Here is an 18,206-nt window from a genome sequence, read left to right on the forward strand (position 1 = left end):
ATGTGGCCTCTAGAACTGAGAAACAGGACATCATTAGTGGGACAAAGTTGAAATGCTGAAAAGGGAATTGATGATGCCCAGGCAATTCGAAAGCTATTAGATATCCAATTAAGGCACCTTGTCAGCCAAAGTACCTTGTAGGCACATATAACTCAATTAAATGACCATTATTTGTATTAGGTTTGGCATAATAGGCTTATTTATAAACCCTTTGAACAGACTCACAATGCATTCTTAATGCTTCATAGCATACTCACACTACAGTATGAATTAGTTATTATGACTTAGTGTTCAAGTCGAAGCAACAGGAAAACTCATGGCCCATTTTCACTAAGAACTACAAAGTACACACTGCTCATGATTCATTATGAGTTGTTTACCCTGTCTTGACCAATCAGTTACTTAAGGATAGCATTTAGGATTACCATTAACATCATGTAGGCATTTATAACAAGGTCTCCAACACTCCAGATTATTGGTCACTGTCAAAAGTGCTGAGATCTAACTGACCAGTTTATGTGTACATGAACACAGAGGTTTGTGTGCCACCACCAAAATTAGACACTTGAGAAGGAACACATACCTGCCGCCTTCAGATCTCTCCAAAGAGAGTTAAGTCAACTGAAAGGGGAGGCCTTCATACATGAAAGCTGTCGTTGCTGACAGATGCTGGTAAGAATCAGACATTAATCTTAAGCCTGCCTTACTGACATCGCTCCCATGACCTTTTATTTTTTTTATCTGTAATTAAAGTTCTGCTGATTGAAGAATGTAGAAGGACAGACATAACCAACCAGACATAAAAGAGTTCTGTCTGATTTTGGAGAGAGTTGTAAAGGTGCACCTTCACTTATCAGTGTAAACAGCACAGAACACAGATGCATGAAGCGTAGTGTGCTGTTGACCGGGTACGAGCATGCGGGCTGTGTACGGTGCAAAATGTGGTCAATCTTTTTAAAACCAAAATTGAAATACTCCGCTGATGCACGCTGGCGAAACACTAGTATGCAAAATCCTGAGCAGGCACAGGTGAGGAACAAAGCCATAGATAAAATACCACTTTGCGGCATGTACAATGTTCCCACACAAAAAAGAGCCGTCCATTTCGCTTTGACCTCCATATGCAAATACAGTTAGAGGAACAGGAATTCAGTCTGGCCCTCGATGGTTGTGGGAACATTCAGTACAGGGAAAAAAACAAAGTCAAACCACTGAAAATATGACAAAAGCTTTAAACATCACATCTTGGAGTGAATCCTACTCCACCTACACAATTTGACCAAATTGGTACCGGGAGCAAATTACGCAACATTTTACTGATCTGCCAAACTGCCAACCTTTCACACACCCCTCTACAAGTGCTACTACACAACTGTCCAAGTCAATGTAGTAACACAGTATTACAGGCTTTTGTTGTTGTTTGCCCTGGTGTTGTTGTAGAATATTAAAATGTGAATTTAGCATTAGCATTTAATAAAAATGCCGTATCTTGACTATGCAGACCGTCGGGCTTTGTGATAAAAATGGAGATTCAACACAATCTGCATTTCAAAACAAGAGACGCAGTGTAACGATGACACTCAGTCCCCGCTGAGACTCTGAGTCATTCCTCTGCATCCTGTATGCTTTGCCTGCCACATGGCATCAGTTGATGGTACAGGACAGGCGCCGAGATGTTTGTTTTTTCTTCACTGTTCATCTGCAAATAAAGTGCATCTTTTATGGATGCTGCCTGCAGCTGTAGTCCTTGAGCAAACAGATAATTCCTGTTGTCACTGAGGAGTCGCACATCTGCTTCACCTTGCTCGGTATTGTGTGTGTGTAGTGCATTTAACTAGGTAGGTATGGATTTCATTTACCAGGTTATGTTTTTGAAGAATTAACTGTTCATTCCTTGAATACATTAATAATTTCTATGTATAATTTCAGAATGTTTAGCAATTGGATGCCACATTAGAAAGATTATCTAGGTTTAGAGAGACAAAGAGCGAGAACTAAAAAATCAGGGCTCTCCGAATTAAAAAGATGTTGACTCTTGTTACTCAATTTTCTCTTCACTCGACTACATCCTCTCTGTAAATTATATTCTCTATTTACCTCTTTCATTTTTTCTCCCTTGGCCAGACAATCTTTCTCAAATAAAGGCATATTTAAGCATACATGTTCATGTGTATATTCGTACAGCGATAATGACTGATTCTGTCTTTCTCTCATGCAGAAATTTGAACATTGAAATTAGACTCATAGTTTCCAATGCATGATTCTGCATTAACATACACCTCTACATTAATGATTTCAGTTAGTGTGGGTGTGCACATCATCAACAGCTGTGCTGATGTCTCCTCCTGCCTCCACTTGTTAGGCAACACATAAACATAGCCAGAAGCACACAGACATGCATACACAGATTGATCGCATTAACATAATAAACAGAGGTTGTCAGACGTCTTTTGGAGCACAAGGTGTATCAACAAATCCTTTTGAAGGTTGTAATTATTTATTGATTTTAGCGCTGAAGCAATTAGTTGATTCATTGATTAGTTGAATGACGGAAAAATTACGTAGAAACGATTTAAATCATTTCTAAAGCTTTTTAAATGGGTAAGGTATGGGTAAGTATTTCTCTGTTTTTCTTTAATTGTGAATTGAATATCTTTGTGTTTTGGATTCTCAGTCAGACAGGATCAGCGGTTTGGATATGACCTGTAATGATGTTGATGATGATCTTGTGATGGGCACTTTTTGTGATATTTATTAGAACAAATAATTTATTTATCAAATGAAAGAAATAACCTCACTAATCTATTTTAGAAATAACTGTTAAATGCACCACTAATTTTGTTATGAAGCTACAGTATATGATTACTACTAAAGTGATTCTGATGCTTCAACTCAAAGCATTTTTGTGCAAAGGCATACTCTAGATATAAACTTGCAATGAGAATGTGCTCGGACATTGATTTTGAAGGTGAAAGATGTTTTATATTCATGCTTCTATTTGCGGATAGTTTGCCAATATTCCTTACAGATATGATCTTTTCAACGATGTAGACTTTCTCCCAGAAACTGATTCTTGGTGGTTTGGGAAGCGTCTCTGACACAGCTTCAGGCTATACAATATAATGAGAAACATTAGAAATGTGTGAGCCAGTATAGCTTCACTTTGTTTCATATAAGCTACTAAGGTAGCTATCATTTTAATATATGTAGTTTTATTGTAATTGTAGGGAATGCTGAAAATAAATGAACATGACTGTTTTATGGTAATATTGGATTAGTGTTAGCTAAAACAAGATATTCCTATGTGCTTATATTAAGTCTAATTTGAACATCAAGAAAATGTGCTATATCACAATTTATATTGCCACAATATTTTATGTCAGTATAAAGTTCTATATATGAAATTAAATGTATAAGAAAAACATGTTTTGCATACATACATCCCACCACTACTTTAGGTTTATAGTTCCTCTGCTTTGCAGGCAGTGTGTAGTTAAAATATCAGGGTGGTCCCATAGCAGGAGAAGTTAGCCTGCAACCAAAAGATCTCACACTGGCTCTCACCCAGTGTGTTCCTGTCAACCTTCATGTGTCTTCTCAAAGTTTTTCAGTACAACATAGAACACCTACTTGCTTATTTATTGGAAGTTGTAGGGTTGTTAAAATAATTGATGCATAGCTGTCCGCCCACATTCACATGTTTGTGCTGCTGTTCAGCTTCTGTCTCATACGAGTACCACATACTCTTATCGTTTTTCCCTTGAAAATAAATGTCATTCTTTGAACTAGGGCTTTGATGTAAGGTTTACATCTCTTGCCTGAACCGCATTTCTATGTTTTCCAACTTACACTGTGGAACTGTTATATCTAAAAAAGTATTAGAAATGAAAATCTCATCAAAATGAATGAAATGATTGTGAGCAGAATGCCAGATTTCATAATCATTGAATGTTTAGTTATAAGATTGGATTTAATTGTTACACCTTTAAGTAGTTACTTTTGATGAGAACATTCATTCTATTCAAATATATATTGGAAGACATTTATTCAGCATTTTCTCTTGGGAGAAGGTGTTGCACTAAATACTAGTATATTATTCGCTGTTATTCTCACCTGCAGATCACAGCCACCAATATATTAGTCTCTTTGTTTAATTGGATTGCTAATGAGTTGATTAAGACCTTTAATGCAGTGGTTTGGGGTCTGTGTTTGCAGTGAGGCCAAACCAGGCAGTGATTGGCACTGAAGCTGTCAGGAACTAAAGCAGTAGCGCATGGTCCAGGGGCTCCTAAGTAAAGGTCCCCTTTTGCCGCTGTAATATAGTGAGTGAAGGAAAAGGCAATCAACTCTGTCAGCCAGGGAAACTTCTCTGGCCATGTCAGGCTGTGGCTTCTCGCCTGCAGAAGCCCTGTCTGCTCTGTGTCTTGAGCAATGTCTGCACAAGCCAGCATTAATTTAACACAGTGAGACAGTAAAACCTCTGTGCGCAAGACTAATGGCTGCTGAGCATGACTACCTTGACCTCATTTAGGTTATGACTTTGACCATTTTTAGAGGACTTTAATCTTCTGTCGTCTCCTTGATGAATTCTCTCTTTAAGGAAAAGGCTTTAATATTCAGCCCAAGCCATGCTGCAGCTCATTTTTTGTCTTTCGTGTCAAGAACTTCAGTCTTGCCTCTGGTGTTTCATAGCGGACAAAACCAGCTCAATGAGTGGTACTCCGTTCAGCAGAGTGTTGTTGTTATGACACGCGCCAAATGTAGAGTCTTAGATGTATTAGAGGGATTCTGGGAATGTAATGATTCAACAGCTCTTCCTTTCTCGGTTGTACATCGCAAGCTCAACAGTCACGGTCATTAACCCACAGCATGGCCACTGTGCCTCTGCACCGGCATGAGAGGATTGAATGAGAAATGTGTGTGAAGTATATATAAAGCACAAACTGTGACTCTCTGGGGCAGTGGACATTTGCTGCTTTTGTACGGCTGTGGCTGATATGTTAATATCTCTAATTGTTTCCTAATTAGATGCAAGTCAGTGAGTCGTATTTTAATACTCTTCAGGGATCATTACAGAGCGAGAGGAAATGTATCTCTCCTGATGGATGGCGGTCCAGTCAGCAGGAATGTCGACATCCAGAACGACGGACGGGTGGGAAAATGGGGCGAGCACCAAACTGATGGCTTTGTTCGCTGCAGTCATGTTACTTAAGTACTCCATTTTTAGCGTGGCGCAGAGCTGCATCAAAAGTTAATCACACATTAATAGGAGCTCTGTGGAGATTTAACATTCCATGACAGCATGGGGATTGGAGCCAATAAGCCCTGAAAGAAGAAATTGTATGATATTCATATGCAAGAATTAGGGTTGCATATTAAGGAGCTATAAATAATCACAACTGTAAGTTCTTCATATTCTGCTGTTAAGGTGAGTGGCCGGTCTGATCCCTGTGGTATTGTATATTACTGACAAGTAGGAAAGCTGAGATGGGCACGCAATACAGAAGAAATAGAAAAGATTGGTTCAGGTTGGATTCATTCTTGGCTGGCAGGGGTTAGATGTGTTTCCACAGGAGGGGGTATTAACAACCCCGCCCTCCCCGGAACATATTATTCATGTTCCCTCAGCACAGTACACACATGTGTATATGCTTGTGTAAGTGTTGTAGTTTGTTGAAGGGCAGTTATGTTAGATGGTGTTATTTTGAAAGAATTTTAAAACGGCAATGTTTCTGAAATTTGAAGTATTTTTTGTTTGTTGCATCTCAGTAGATGTTTCTGACTAAACATGCTTTTCTATTGTATATAGTTTAATACATGCATACTATCTGACTGAAAAGCTCTGTTTTTTATTTCTTTTTTTCCTCTCTTTTTTTTTTTTTTTTTAAAGATATGAGCATTGAACCTGGAATTGTTCTCCTGTTTTGCATTTAACATCCAAAAAAGGTGTTTTGTTGTTTTTATTTCTCTAAAGTGCCAGGCATTTTCCTTTTCTATTCTCTGTCAAAGTCATTTTAGTTGTTTGTATTGTTCTTCCCAGCTGGGGTGAGGTGGCAGAGACAAAGACAGATGTGTCCTGTTTGTTATTGAAGTGTCAGAGTTAAGTCTTGCCTGTGTGTGTGTGTGTGTGTGTGTGTGTGCGTGTGTGTGTGTGTGCGTGTGTGTGTGTGTGCGCGTGCGGGTGGGTGCGTGCGTGCATGCGTGCGTGCGTGCATGAGTGCATGTTTTTTCTGCTCCTATGTGATGTTGCCTGTGTTTGGGTGTGTTTCATTTCCCCCCCATGTGTTGTCTCTGTTTGTGGTCCACAGGTCCTCCGCTGCATTGTTCATCCGCCTCCTCCTCCCCTGTTGAGCAGCTCCCATACCCTCCCCCTTCCATTGCAGCCAATAAGAGCCAGGGAGGGTTGCTAGGTAACTGTGCGGCTCAGCCAGCCCAGGACTCTGACTCTGAGGATGAGTTTGGCCCCAATTCATTCTTAGTTAAAACTGGCTCAGGGAACCTGTATGCTCCTGCCACTGCAACTGCTGATGGTGAGTTGGTTTTCAAACTACTGTTGCTTTCTGGAGGTTAGCCTTCCCCTGCTCCTGGACATGTTGTGTTGTAGGTCATGCAGATGGCTATAGGCAAGAATATGTCCCAATTCTTTTTTCTCTGAGCACCATGAGAGAGAGTTGAAACTTTTGAGTCGATATGTAGCCTCAGGAAATGCACAGAACTCTCTGAAGCGAGGTCTGCAAAGTTCAGAGCCTCGCTCAAAGAGATGGGCGATTTTGGTTCAGTAGGAGATATTTGTCACAGATATTTCTCTCCAGTTTCAAAGTGTGCTGGTGGGAGTAACCATCTACAATCCCTCTATATCATTTTTTTTTTAGAAACAACAGCCTACGTGCATCCTCTGCACCTCAGATAGGAAGTAAGCAAGACATAAAGACTTCATACCCTAAAGTCCCTGCTTTATCATCATATATCACTGCAAGGACTAACTTTGAAGTTACAATAAAAACAGTGTTAGCCCTATGAAAGACATACTGTAGTTTTTATAACGGTGCTTCTTGAGTTATATTAGGTTTGAAAATTCCCTATGTGGTTTCTTATTAATAAATGTCAGTTTCTCATTCCTCTTGAAACGCTCATTGTTTCCTGCTGTGGACTAAACACTCATTCAGACTGACAGAATGACATTACGCTCAAACTGCAAACATGGTGTTGGCAGTTGAGAAACAAAATATCAGTGACTGTAAAACATGCACACTACATTTACTAAGTAGCAGTCAAAGTGTGTTGCACTTTGTATCAGTTAACCTGCTCATGTATTTATTGTGAAGATTTCATTTGGCATGTTCCTATGGGTACTAATGAATCGTGCGTGGCAGAGAATATAGTTTGACATTGTGTTGTTGAGTTGCTATAATACTTGTTGCTGTATTGCTATGGATTCACAGACATCATGTGGATCCATTACTGGCTTGGAAGGCCTTGATGCTCACTAATGTACTTTATTCATAACACCACAAACACTCACTGCATGGCATATTCAAAATGCACAGACAAAGGAACAGTTCAAAGTATTTTTCCTCAAGGTAACCTTAGGGAACCAGATTTACTATTATGTTCACGCAATTTCACACTTGAAAGTATAGCAGGTTATATATTCCTATTAAGGATCCATCTACATGAAAATACAAAATGTTGTCATTCAAACTCAGAGATTTATGCCGCACATCTCCCATAAGTCATCAATTTGCATGCTGAGTAGGGTATTTTTTGATATTTGAATGCTAAAGCATTTCAACTACAACAGCTACTTGCTTCTCCCACAGGCACTGCAAGCACAAAACAAAATAAAATGGTCTAAATAATTGATCAACCTTCCAAGTTAACTAGCCAAAGGGTTGAATTACATCAAACTCCAAAGTGCCCCAGCTGTCTGCTCGGAAAACCTTTTATTAATCCCGTTGCAAATCTCCCCCCTAATTCCACAGTAGTAACACGCTGGTCACCGGCAGTGACATGACTGTGCTTAAGGGGACATGGGTGGAGGGAATGGCCTTTACCGCCGAAGATTTGTCTCATAACAATGACACTGATTTGCATAGGTTGGCCTCAGGCTGTCAGAAAGGGGTAGGAGAGGACTGAGGTGCAATATCCGCAGCTCAACAGTAGTTGTTACCTCATTCATCCACAGGCTTTACGAATCCTTTTAAGTTGCAAAGTGCAGCATGTTTCTGTCTCTAGCTAGAGGGTGCAAAGTCTGTTCCCACTTTTATATCTTGCTAAAATTAAACCCGTACTCTTGATATTGATTCTCTTGTCCATTCCGAGGACCTTTCACCTTGCTGCAGTTTCGTCTAAATAAGTAGTAAGTTGTGCAAAATAAGTTTTACTTTGAGATTCTTCTATTCTTCATTGTTTAATTACAGAACAGTAACACTGACAGTAAGGAGCCAATTACAATCAGAAAGAGGACAGAGTAGGGCCTCCACTGTGTGTTCACTTAAACCACCTAATGAGCCATGTAAGCTTGCTCCATGCTTTCTTGCGCTTTTTCCACATCACATCCAAATACTTTATAAGCTTGCAGATTTTGTTTATTCAAATCTGCTTATTTTGCACTTTTGGTTCAACTGTATTTTACTCTTTCACTCCAGTGAGCAACGCCAATGTGCTTCCATTGGCTGTTCTTTGAAGCCGCCGCTTGAATTTAATGAGAAAGTGATTAATACAGTTGATTCAGTAAAACAAAAAAAAAGACTATTTGCATGGTTAATCCTGATTTAAATTAAATATTGTCTTGTATATTTAGTATTTGCCTTGATTGTGTTTCACAAAGGAAAGTGATGTATGATAGCTCTCTATGTAAAATATGTCCATCCCCACAGCTTTTGTGGAATATAATTTGACTTAATTCTTCAACCCAAGCTGGTTTCACCATTTCAGGGAATGAAATGACTTCATTAAAACTTGTTCAATGTGTAGTGAGACAGTTCCCTTCAGCAACATGAAGCTCATTTTCAAGGTGACAAAACGAGAGTGAGCCAGATAGGTTGTGGTGTACATTAGCCATTCTGAAGAGGGCTACACATAACTGGATCACACATTTCACACATTTCCTGGGTTTCTAGAAAAGGAATTCTAATATGTTCTTTTTATGCAGAGGTTGGAGGTTGGAATTGGAGAAAAGACGTCATGTTGCCAAATGCAGTGTAATATGGAATTAAGTATGCAGCTCAGGTTTCAGGGAGAATTACATGAAAAAAAAGGTAATTTTAAAGCCACCATGGTAAAAAATAAAATAAGATATAATATCAAATCAGATCTCTTTGACATACAGGTCAGTCATTGAAGAAATATTTAAATTCCAAATTGACACGGTGCACAACATATTTACTTTTTTACTGTCAGTAAACAACCACAGAAAACCATGTATGCCTAAAATAATTGGCTCACAGTGTATCTGTTGCACTGGAAAACAGGTGGCTTTTTATCACTTTAGATTGCATTTGCTCAAGGTCATCTTTGAGCCCACATACAAGACTTACAATGTTATGCTCAATTTGGAACAAGTGAATGCTCTCAGCAGCATATCATTATTCACATTAGTAGCCTCCAAGGCTGCAGTATTTTATTTTTATTTTTGCGGGATCTTGTTTTCATTTGGACGAACACTGAGCCAGAGTTTCTGTAAGGCAGACGAAGCTGCTCGCTGAAGCCTGCAGTCCTTTTGTGTAGCATGTGTTTCACTGTGGCCCTCGGCTTTCTCTGAGGGGCTTCGTCCTGGGGAGACTGCCAGTGGGAGCTCGCTGCCATGCTGAGCCACAAGATCTGAGATACTGCAACCTCCACGTATTAGCATCTCTTAATGCAAAACAGCATGGGTTCGGCCAGTGTTGGCTTTCAGGGCAGCCGTGCTCCCTGGTGAAAGGGCCAGCACACCACCACCTCACAGCTGACCAAGCAGGAATGCTGAGCTTGGTAGATGGCTCGGGGACGTGGTTGTGTGTGTGAATTCAAATAAGTCTTCATTCAAACTGCTTAATCATCCCCCTGTGTCTGCAAGGACGGGGGAAATGTGGTTAAAAGAGGTCACTCCAGAAAGTAATTCATCCACCACTAGACACCATGAGGAATGAACTATCGGAGGCTGAATAATAATTTAATGAGTAGCACATGGCCCCCGCATGCCATGCCCCTGTTTTTCTGAATATGTGAGATTCCAGTTTTGAGTTGACATATCAAAAGGAATCGGTCCCTCTTGATGTTGATGTCGAGTTATCAATGAACTGGAGCCAACAGACAATTTGTCCAGTTCCATTCAACTAGCTGTTCGTCAGTGCACAGAGACCATGGATAATGCATTTTGCATACCTACATATCTTCTTTTCATTGACATAAATTGAGATGCATTACTTTCATTCCATGATAATTGCAGACCATCTGTGCCCTCTAACAAAATCTTCAACCGCTTGATGGATATGCAGCCGAGTGACACAGAGCAGAGCATACATAACCACTTGTCTTGTTCTTGCTAAGGCAGCTCAAAGAATGACAGAAAATCCATTTGATCTCAGACAGGGAGAGAGAAGCCAGGACTAGTCCTAATGGATTAGGTTGCAATCAGCGGTAAACCTCAGTTTGAAAACATATATTTTTTAATTGTTTTTATAAAAGAAAAAAACAATTTTTTTTTCATTGTGTTATTTTATATTTGTATGTTTTTGAAAGGGTTCGCATTACTATTTTACTCCACATGTGCATAGGATACATTGTATTAAACTAGTTATTCTAGTTTCACACCTTATTTGGTGTCCGCAGTGAAAGCTGGTGACAGGATGTTATTTTCTACTGCAGGGTTTTTTTCTCCTCCGGTTAGTAATGAAGGTGAGCTTATATTCGGATTCCAGAAGGTCTTTTGCCCCTTATCCCCATCGAGAGAGCCAGTGGAGAGCTGAGCGTTAAACTCACCATGTGTTGTTTGTGGTACCTGTTACTTCTCAAATGAGTCCAGGAAAGACAGCTAGCATTCCCGCATGGCTCTTCCCTTCAGACTTTTCTAATGGTGTAGGAAACAGCAGGTCCAGCAGAGAGAAGCAGCTTCAGGGAGCCAGGAGAGCGTGCAGCTTCACTGCCTTCATGACAAATTCTATTTGTATTTTTATAGACAAATGCTACTCAACTGGAAATTGTGCCTCTGTGATTAGCCATAGGGGCTGCAGCAGTAAGCAAGATTTAATGATTTATCTTGGCAGCGATAGCTTTTGATTAATTCTGTATCAAATAGCTCACACCTCAGCGCGTTGACCGGGTGTCCGTGGCATGTCATATCATTTTATTTTCTCAGGTGTGACCAGCGGGGCTTTGGATTTTATCCACTGTCCTTGTTCAGAAATAGACCTTCTCCCTGGACACTGCACAGAGGAGCAAATTCAGTCGGAAACCAGTTTTCCTTCATACTTTATGTAACCAAATGTGGTAAAAGTGATGGCACTGAAATGTATTTTATATGTAGACATCAATGAATGTAGGTATGTTAAAGGTTTAGCATAGTGTTACACGTTCATCATTATAATTATTACCTCACACTAACAGTTGACACAAGAAAATACTGTCATATACAAGCTTGAACAAAAGGTCTGTTGGTCGAGTAGAGTACTACACACCTGTACCTATATAATAAGTATGCTATCTCTCAGATGAATTATCATATTTATGACATTTTGAATGATTTCTTTCAATTTTCAATGATTTTCTTTTTAATTGTAGTAAGTTCAGTAGTTCATCATGGTCTAATAGTGAACTCACTCAGAGATCTGTTGACAAATACTTCTTAAAATCCTGGATTCCAAATCCTCAAACAAAAAATTGTAAAATGTTAATGTCCTGGGTTTTCTTCATGAAAACTTTAATTAGTGTAGCTATTTGATACTTCACAAGTTGGTCAGTTGTCTCCAAGCAATTATAACATCTTAAAATTAGATATCTCTCGTTGGGGGTTGAGGTCCTGGCTAATGAAGTGGATTTGCTTTAATTACTTGTCTAGAATAGCGTCACCAGTGCATACATCTGTTAGGAAGAAAAATGATAAACCCACATTCCCAGACTGAATGGATATCTTTAGGCTTCTATGTGAATGCCATGTGAAAGTTTGGCTATTGTAGCAAAGTCTCCCTTCTCTGTCTCTCTGATAACAAATGAATCTCCTTTTCTTGCCAATTCCGTTGTGCAAAGCAGGTCAATAGAAAACCATTTATTTTTTCTGTCCTTTTGATAGTAGTGAGTAATTGTTGCTGAATCACCACATCTGTGGGGGTCGACTTGCTTCTCGTCTTTCTGTTTATCTGCACAAAAATAACAGTGACTACTTACCTGGCTGTTGAAGGGTCATTGGTTGGACAAGGAAAACATGCATACAGCCAGGTAGTGAATTTAGATCCTGATGCAGTGCTTATCTAGATGTTTTCTACAATGCGTTGAAATGGTGATCGCTTACGCAAATACGTAGGTGAGTGAAGAAGGCACATTTACTGTAGCAACACTTCTGTGTAGACTGTAAAGCCTTTGGAGGGCACGAGATGTGTATAATTCTCCTAAATACTTTATAATAGTGCATGGGCAAATTATAAAGCAACAGTAGTCTCGTTCTTTATTCCAAATAATTGACGTTGGACTGGATTGTAATATAATATTTCTGATTTATGCTGATTCATACTGAGTTAACATGCATAGCAATTTACTTATATGTTCAAATTAGTAGGAGTCTTAAAGACAATGATGACTTTTTATATGTTTTCAATAAGTAATACATCTTGCTGATACATCCAGTTTAATGATCTAGTTTAATTTAAAGTAATGTAAAATGTTTTGATTTATGCAACAATATTTAATATTTAACAATTTTTAAATCTGACTATTGCAGATTTGGGCTAGACCTTTTCAAATCACTAAAACATTAACACATGCATTTCTCAAATACACAGTTTGTCTTTAAACAACTAGTTCCAGTTGTGTTTCGTTTCTAAGCGGGGAGTGGGGGAAATAACTGAATAAATATAACATATATATTAATTAATTTAATTTCTGTGGTCATTTTTGAAGCCGGAGCAAGAGCCTTAAAATAGTAAAAAGTATGGTATAAGTATGGTGTAAGAAAAATGAATCACTTCACCCCACATTTGCTTGATCATCTTAGGAAGTAAAGTATTTGTTTACCAAGCAGTAAATGCGTTCCAGGGCAGTGATGCATTTATCCTTGTGATATATTTCTCTGCGTATGTCTTTGCTGTCCCTATATTGAATTAGCATAACCTTATTAATGGCTTTAGGGATCAGGTACATTACTGAGCAGGAGGGAGGTGATCAACAACTGTGTGGATCTGCCTCATACCAGTCTATTGTTCATCAGGACTGTGCTGCGCCTCTCTCTCAGCTAATTACGAGAGCACCATTGTGTCTCAGTACCAGAACCATCGATCAGAGCGACAGATGGATGATATAACACTCAATTTCTGTCAGGTTCATCCCATAGAACATGTGAACTATATGGCAGTGAGCAAGGTTCATAATAGATTCAGAAGGTGAAGACTTTTTTGTGGAAGGATAATGAAATATAGAGAATAAAAATAGAACTGCGTTGAAACGCTATAAATGTGAGAATGTGTGGAATTGCCAAACTTCTTGTGAAGCACATGGTTGTTGAAAACCTTGCAGGAGCAGATGTTAGCATTACAATGGTTGCTGGACAGTGAAATGTAGCACATTAGATTGTTGTCTTGTTTTCCTCGCTGAGCCATTCATTAGCCCATAACACAAGACCACAATAGACTCTCTTTCCACTTCCTAAAATGCCTCAAGCGCTGAAGCTTAATGCTACTTTGTTCTCAGCAGAGCCACTGTTGCGCTTCAACAGTTTGTTTAGCTACCTTGATTGACACATAGTGATATAGCAGATTCATGTTCCTGACCCCTAAAAAATGTGAAATGACACTAAGCGTCTTCTGGCGTGAGTAGGTATCGCTTTATTAACAGAACTGATTATACACAATAAGCCTTCTGTGTGTCTGTATTCCACTCTCTCTGCTGTAAATTGGCAATTTAGTGTTGTGGATAACTGTGAAATAAAGGAGGCCTGCTGCTATAAAGAAAAGCCACTCTTTCACTCTGCGCATAGCCTGGAGTTCATTGATTGATGAATGGCTTAACAGATGTGGAAATAAATGGATACACAAGGACATTGGTCTTCTATCTTGTGAAGTGTAGAGAGTATCAAATAGTGCATATAGGACCACTGGGCACAATCTGTTCCTATAGACTTCATATATAATACGTTCAAATCCCCTGAAGTGACAACAGAGCTGGTAAAAGACCTTAAAAACAAAGAAAGAAAGAGTACATCTTTGGCTGCTAAACGCTCTGGAACCATAATTATTGACATGCATCGCATCATGGCAGATTGTTAACAAAACAAGTAATGCTGTTACTTGTTGGTTTCTGGTTCAAAACTTACATTTGTTTCAGTTGAGCTGGAAGACTATACATGCACAATCATCCTTCCCTGGCTAAACAAATGTAAAAAAAAATAGAACGAAAAGAGCTTAAAGAATTGGTCGGTTTCAAGAAGAGGGAGACAGACACCGCACTCTGATAGAGACCAGTTAGGAGAAATAATGAGCAGGAGACAGACTTTTTTAAAGAGTGGTCCACGTAAGGGCTTTGCACTTCTTCAGTGAAGTAAATGTTTAGGTGTTAATTTATCTACTGCTGGTGAAAATATGGCTAATCATTCGTCAGGGAGTTAAAATAACACCATCATGCTCTTCTTACCCTGCTAGCACACACACACACTTTCATAAACCTTTTAGAATATGCATCCTCAATGGATCTGCAGTAGTTTTGTTTTTCTCTAACATGTTTCATTTTTTGTTTTCAGACGGAGCCTTTCATTCTCGGCTGCGGACGCCTCCTCTACCGCTCTCCCACTCGCACTCGCCCAATCATCAGCACCATGCGGCCTCCATTAACTCCTTGAATAGGGGCAACTACACACCGCGGAGTAACCCAAGTCCCGCACCCACAGACAGCTCTGCTCCTCCTGAGGGTCCGGCCAGTGGTCAAGACTGCACACAGGACAACTGGCTGCTCAACAGCAACATCCCCCTGGAGACAAGGTACTGTGTAACTTGTCTCCCTCGCAACGTATAGATATGTTGACAAGGCTGAGCTTGAGCTGGTGCCTTTGCGTTGAACGCAGGTCTTCATGCCGTTTGCTCCATTGTAAATGACCACCTTGCTAACAAGGAGCAAAGCAATACAACAGAACATATCGTGCTCGGGGCAAAGGCCTACATTTGTGATGAACATGGTTTTGTGGCAAACAAGAGAAAAGTGCTGCTTTTGTAAGAATGTTGGAAGCTATTGAGTTTAAACAGCAGAGTCATTATGATCATTTTGAATTTGAAACAGTTTGTAGCAAAATGACATGCAGGCTCCTGTGAGCAGGCTTCATAGCTCCTCCACTTCAGCCCCGAGATTTATTTATTTCATATTAATCAGTACTTAGTTCTCTAGCACATTTCCCAATAGGAGGCCCTTGTGTGAAGTAGATCTGTCAAGTGTTATTGTAACGAAGGGAATATCTGTTGGTATTTCTTTGGCTGGTCGTATTGCAAGTCGGTATGAAAATCGAGGAAAGCAAGGCATATTATATCAACCCTCATAATTTTCACAATGCCCTGCTAACAGTAGAAAAACAAAACCTTACTTCTCTGTGTGATCAGGGAGCCTGCTGAGAAGAACTAAAATGGAAGAAGTCTCGGTCTGTCTGTATGTATGTCTGTCTTTCTCTGTCTGTCTGTCTGTCTGTCTGTCTGTCTGTCTGTCTGTCTGTATGTCTGTCTTTCTCTGTCTGTCTGTCTTTCTCTGTCTGTCTGTCTGTCTGTCTGTCTGTCTGTCTGTCTGTCTTTCTCTGTATGTCTGTCTGTCTTTCTCTGTATGTCTATCTGTCTGTCTTTCTCTGTCTGTCTGTGTTTCTCTGTCTGTCTGTCTGTCTGTCTGTCTGTATGTCTGTCGGTCTGTCTGTCTGTCTGTCTGTATGTCTGTCGGTCTGTCTGTCTGTCTGTCTGTCTGTCTGTCTGTCTGTCTGTCTGTATGTCGGTCTGTCTGTCTGTCTGTCTGTATGCCGGTCTGTCTGTATGTATGTATGTATGTCTGTCTGTCTGTCTGTCTGTCTGTCTGTCTGTATGTATGTATATATGTCTGTCTGTCTGTCTGTATGTCTGTCTGTATGTCTGTCGGTCTGTCTGTCTGTCTGTATGTCGGTCTGTCTGTCTATCTGTCTGTATGTCGGTCTGTCTGTCTGTATGTATGTATGTCTGTCTGTCTGTCTGTCTGTCTGTCTGTATGTCTGTCTGTCTGTATGTATGTTTGTCTGTCCTTCAATTTTCTCGACAACCGTTCGACTTCACACTTAGCGGATGTATTGCTCAGGACTTTTTAATCTCTTTATTTAGATGTTTTCATTATTAGGATATTTTCAAAGCAATCCAATATTTAAAAAAAAACGTGCACCACACTGTTATATAGTCTATAGTGTATATGGTAAACACGTTGCCACAAAGGAAACTGTTGTTGACAGCAGAATAGCTAAAAATAATTTGGCATTGCTAAACACCAGCCATGAATTGAATTACTGTCTCTTCCTTCAGTTTTTGTGAGACGGTTCAGTCAACAGGAAAATGAGCATCAATTTTAGCTGGTAGAAGGACAGTTAGTGGTATAATGAATGATTACATGGCATCCAGCTCCAAAGTTAATCCTGCACAGGTATTCCCTGTTGAGTAGAAAACAGATGGTGTGGAGAGTGAATCTGCAACAGGCAAGAGTACTGCTCAAACCACATATTTAGTCTTTATGACCTACAGCCTTGAAAAAAGATTAACTACTAAAGTTCCAATAATGTAATTGAAACCATTAGTAATATCCACATGGACAAATATTTAACGTCTCCTTTACTTACTTCATAGTAATACAATGGCCCTCTGTCGTCACTTTTGTGAAATGTAATGGCCCTGATAAATTCTGCACTGTTAGGGCTTATGCCGCTTTGCCACTGGAGAGATGCCAGCAGTTGGATGGCCCTTTCCAGCCTCACCATTTTCTTTAGAATTTCTGCCAAGCATCTTTTTCTCTCTTCATTAAAAGTTGCATTCTTCCCCAGAACACAAGCACGACCATGAACAGTCTGACCTCAAAGGGGCAGGGCTCAAAAACAAGGCTTTTCTCTTGTACTACTGAACGTGTTCAGCCTGCCCATTGCATGTGCACAGTTCATTTCTCCATTGCAGTGCTGCAGTATTTCCTTATGAAACAGAGTAACAGGGAGAGAATTATGGGGAAAAACGAGACCTGCGCATCTAGAAACCTTCAAATGAACTGAAAATGTATTCTTTAATTTCTTTGAGTGTTGCAACCATTAAATGAAAAACGACTGTACATAAGGATACTATCTATACCGTGTGGAAACTTTAGTGACACGTTCATTTGTCAAAAGCTGTTTTGTTTGAAATAAGTGTTAGAAACCTTAAGGTTCTCATTTGTAAGTGATGCATTGTTTTCTTCCAATCACGACCTTAAAGGAGCCAGAATACTCTAATGTTTATCAGAGAAGAGCAAGACGCTTGCAGAGAAGGGCAGGGCTCTTACAAAACAAGGTATGGCAGTTCCAAATGAGGGGAACAAGAGAGCTAGATGTTATTTGTCTCACACCGTTGTAGAAGTAGATCCATAAGGGCCTTGGTTTCTTTGTCCCACACTGTCCGTCTTGATCTCCATTTTGTCAGTTGTTGATGTTGCTTGGTGATCACATTCTGTATTGGCATTTCTGTGTTTTTGCACGCACATCTCACACTAGTTTCATATCCATCTTTCCATCTGTATGTAGAAACATAGCAAAGCAGACATTCCTAGAGACTTTACAGGACAACCTCATTGAGATGGACATTCTGGCATCAGCCCGCCACGATGCCTCGTACAACGACGGGTATGTTGCATGTTTGCTATCTGGCTCACTCTACTGTCAGAATCTGCTTTGCCATGAACACAATAGTGATGCCTGTGCTATTTCTCCATCAAACATCCTCTGTTTTGAAATGCTGTCAATCATCAGTGTATGTCTCCTGGAGTGCTCAAAATGTTGCTATATGTGTCCTTTCCCT

General features: G+C 39.7%; 1 protein-coding gene across 1 annotated transcript in view; it reads left to right on the forward strand.

Annotated features, from left to right (window-relative positions):
- The window catches only part of tenm4 (teneurin transmembrane protein 4), a 141,786-nt gene that overhangs the window by 48,940 nt on the left and 74,640 nt on the right, over positions 1–18,206 (forward strand). The window contains 2 exon segments of the mRNA XM_029445930.1: positions 14,924–15,161; positions 17,628–17,702. Of these exon segments, the coding sequence (XP_029301790.1) occupies positions 14,924–15,161; positions 17,628–17,702 (313 nt within the window).

This window comes from Cottoperca gobio, chromosome 13 (assembly GCF_900634415.1).
Source record: "Cottoperca gobio chromosome 13, fCotGob3.1, whole genome shotgun sequence".
Classification (NCBI taxonomy): domain Eukaryota; kingdom Metazoa; phylum Chordata; class Actinopteri; order Perciformes; family Bovichtidae; genus Cottoperca; species Cottoperca gobio.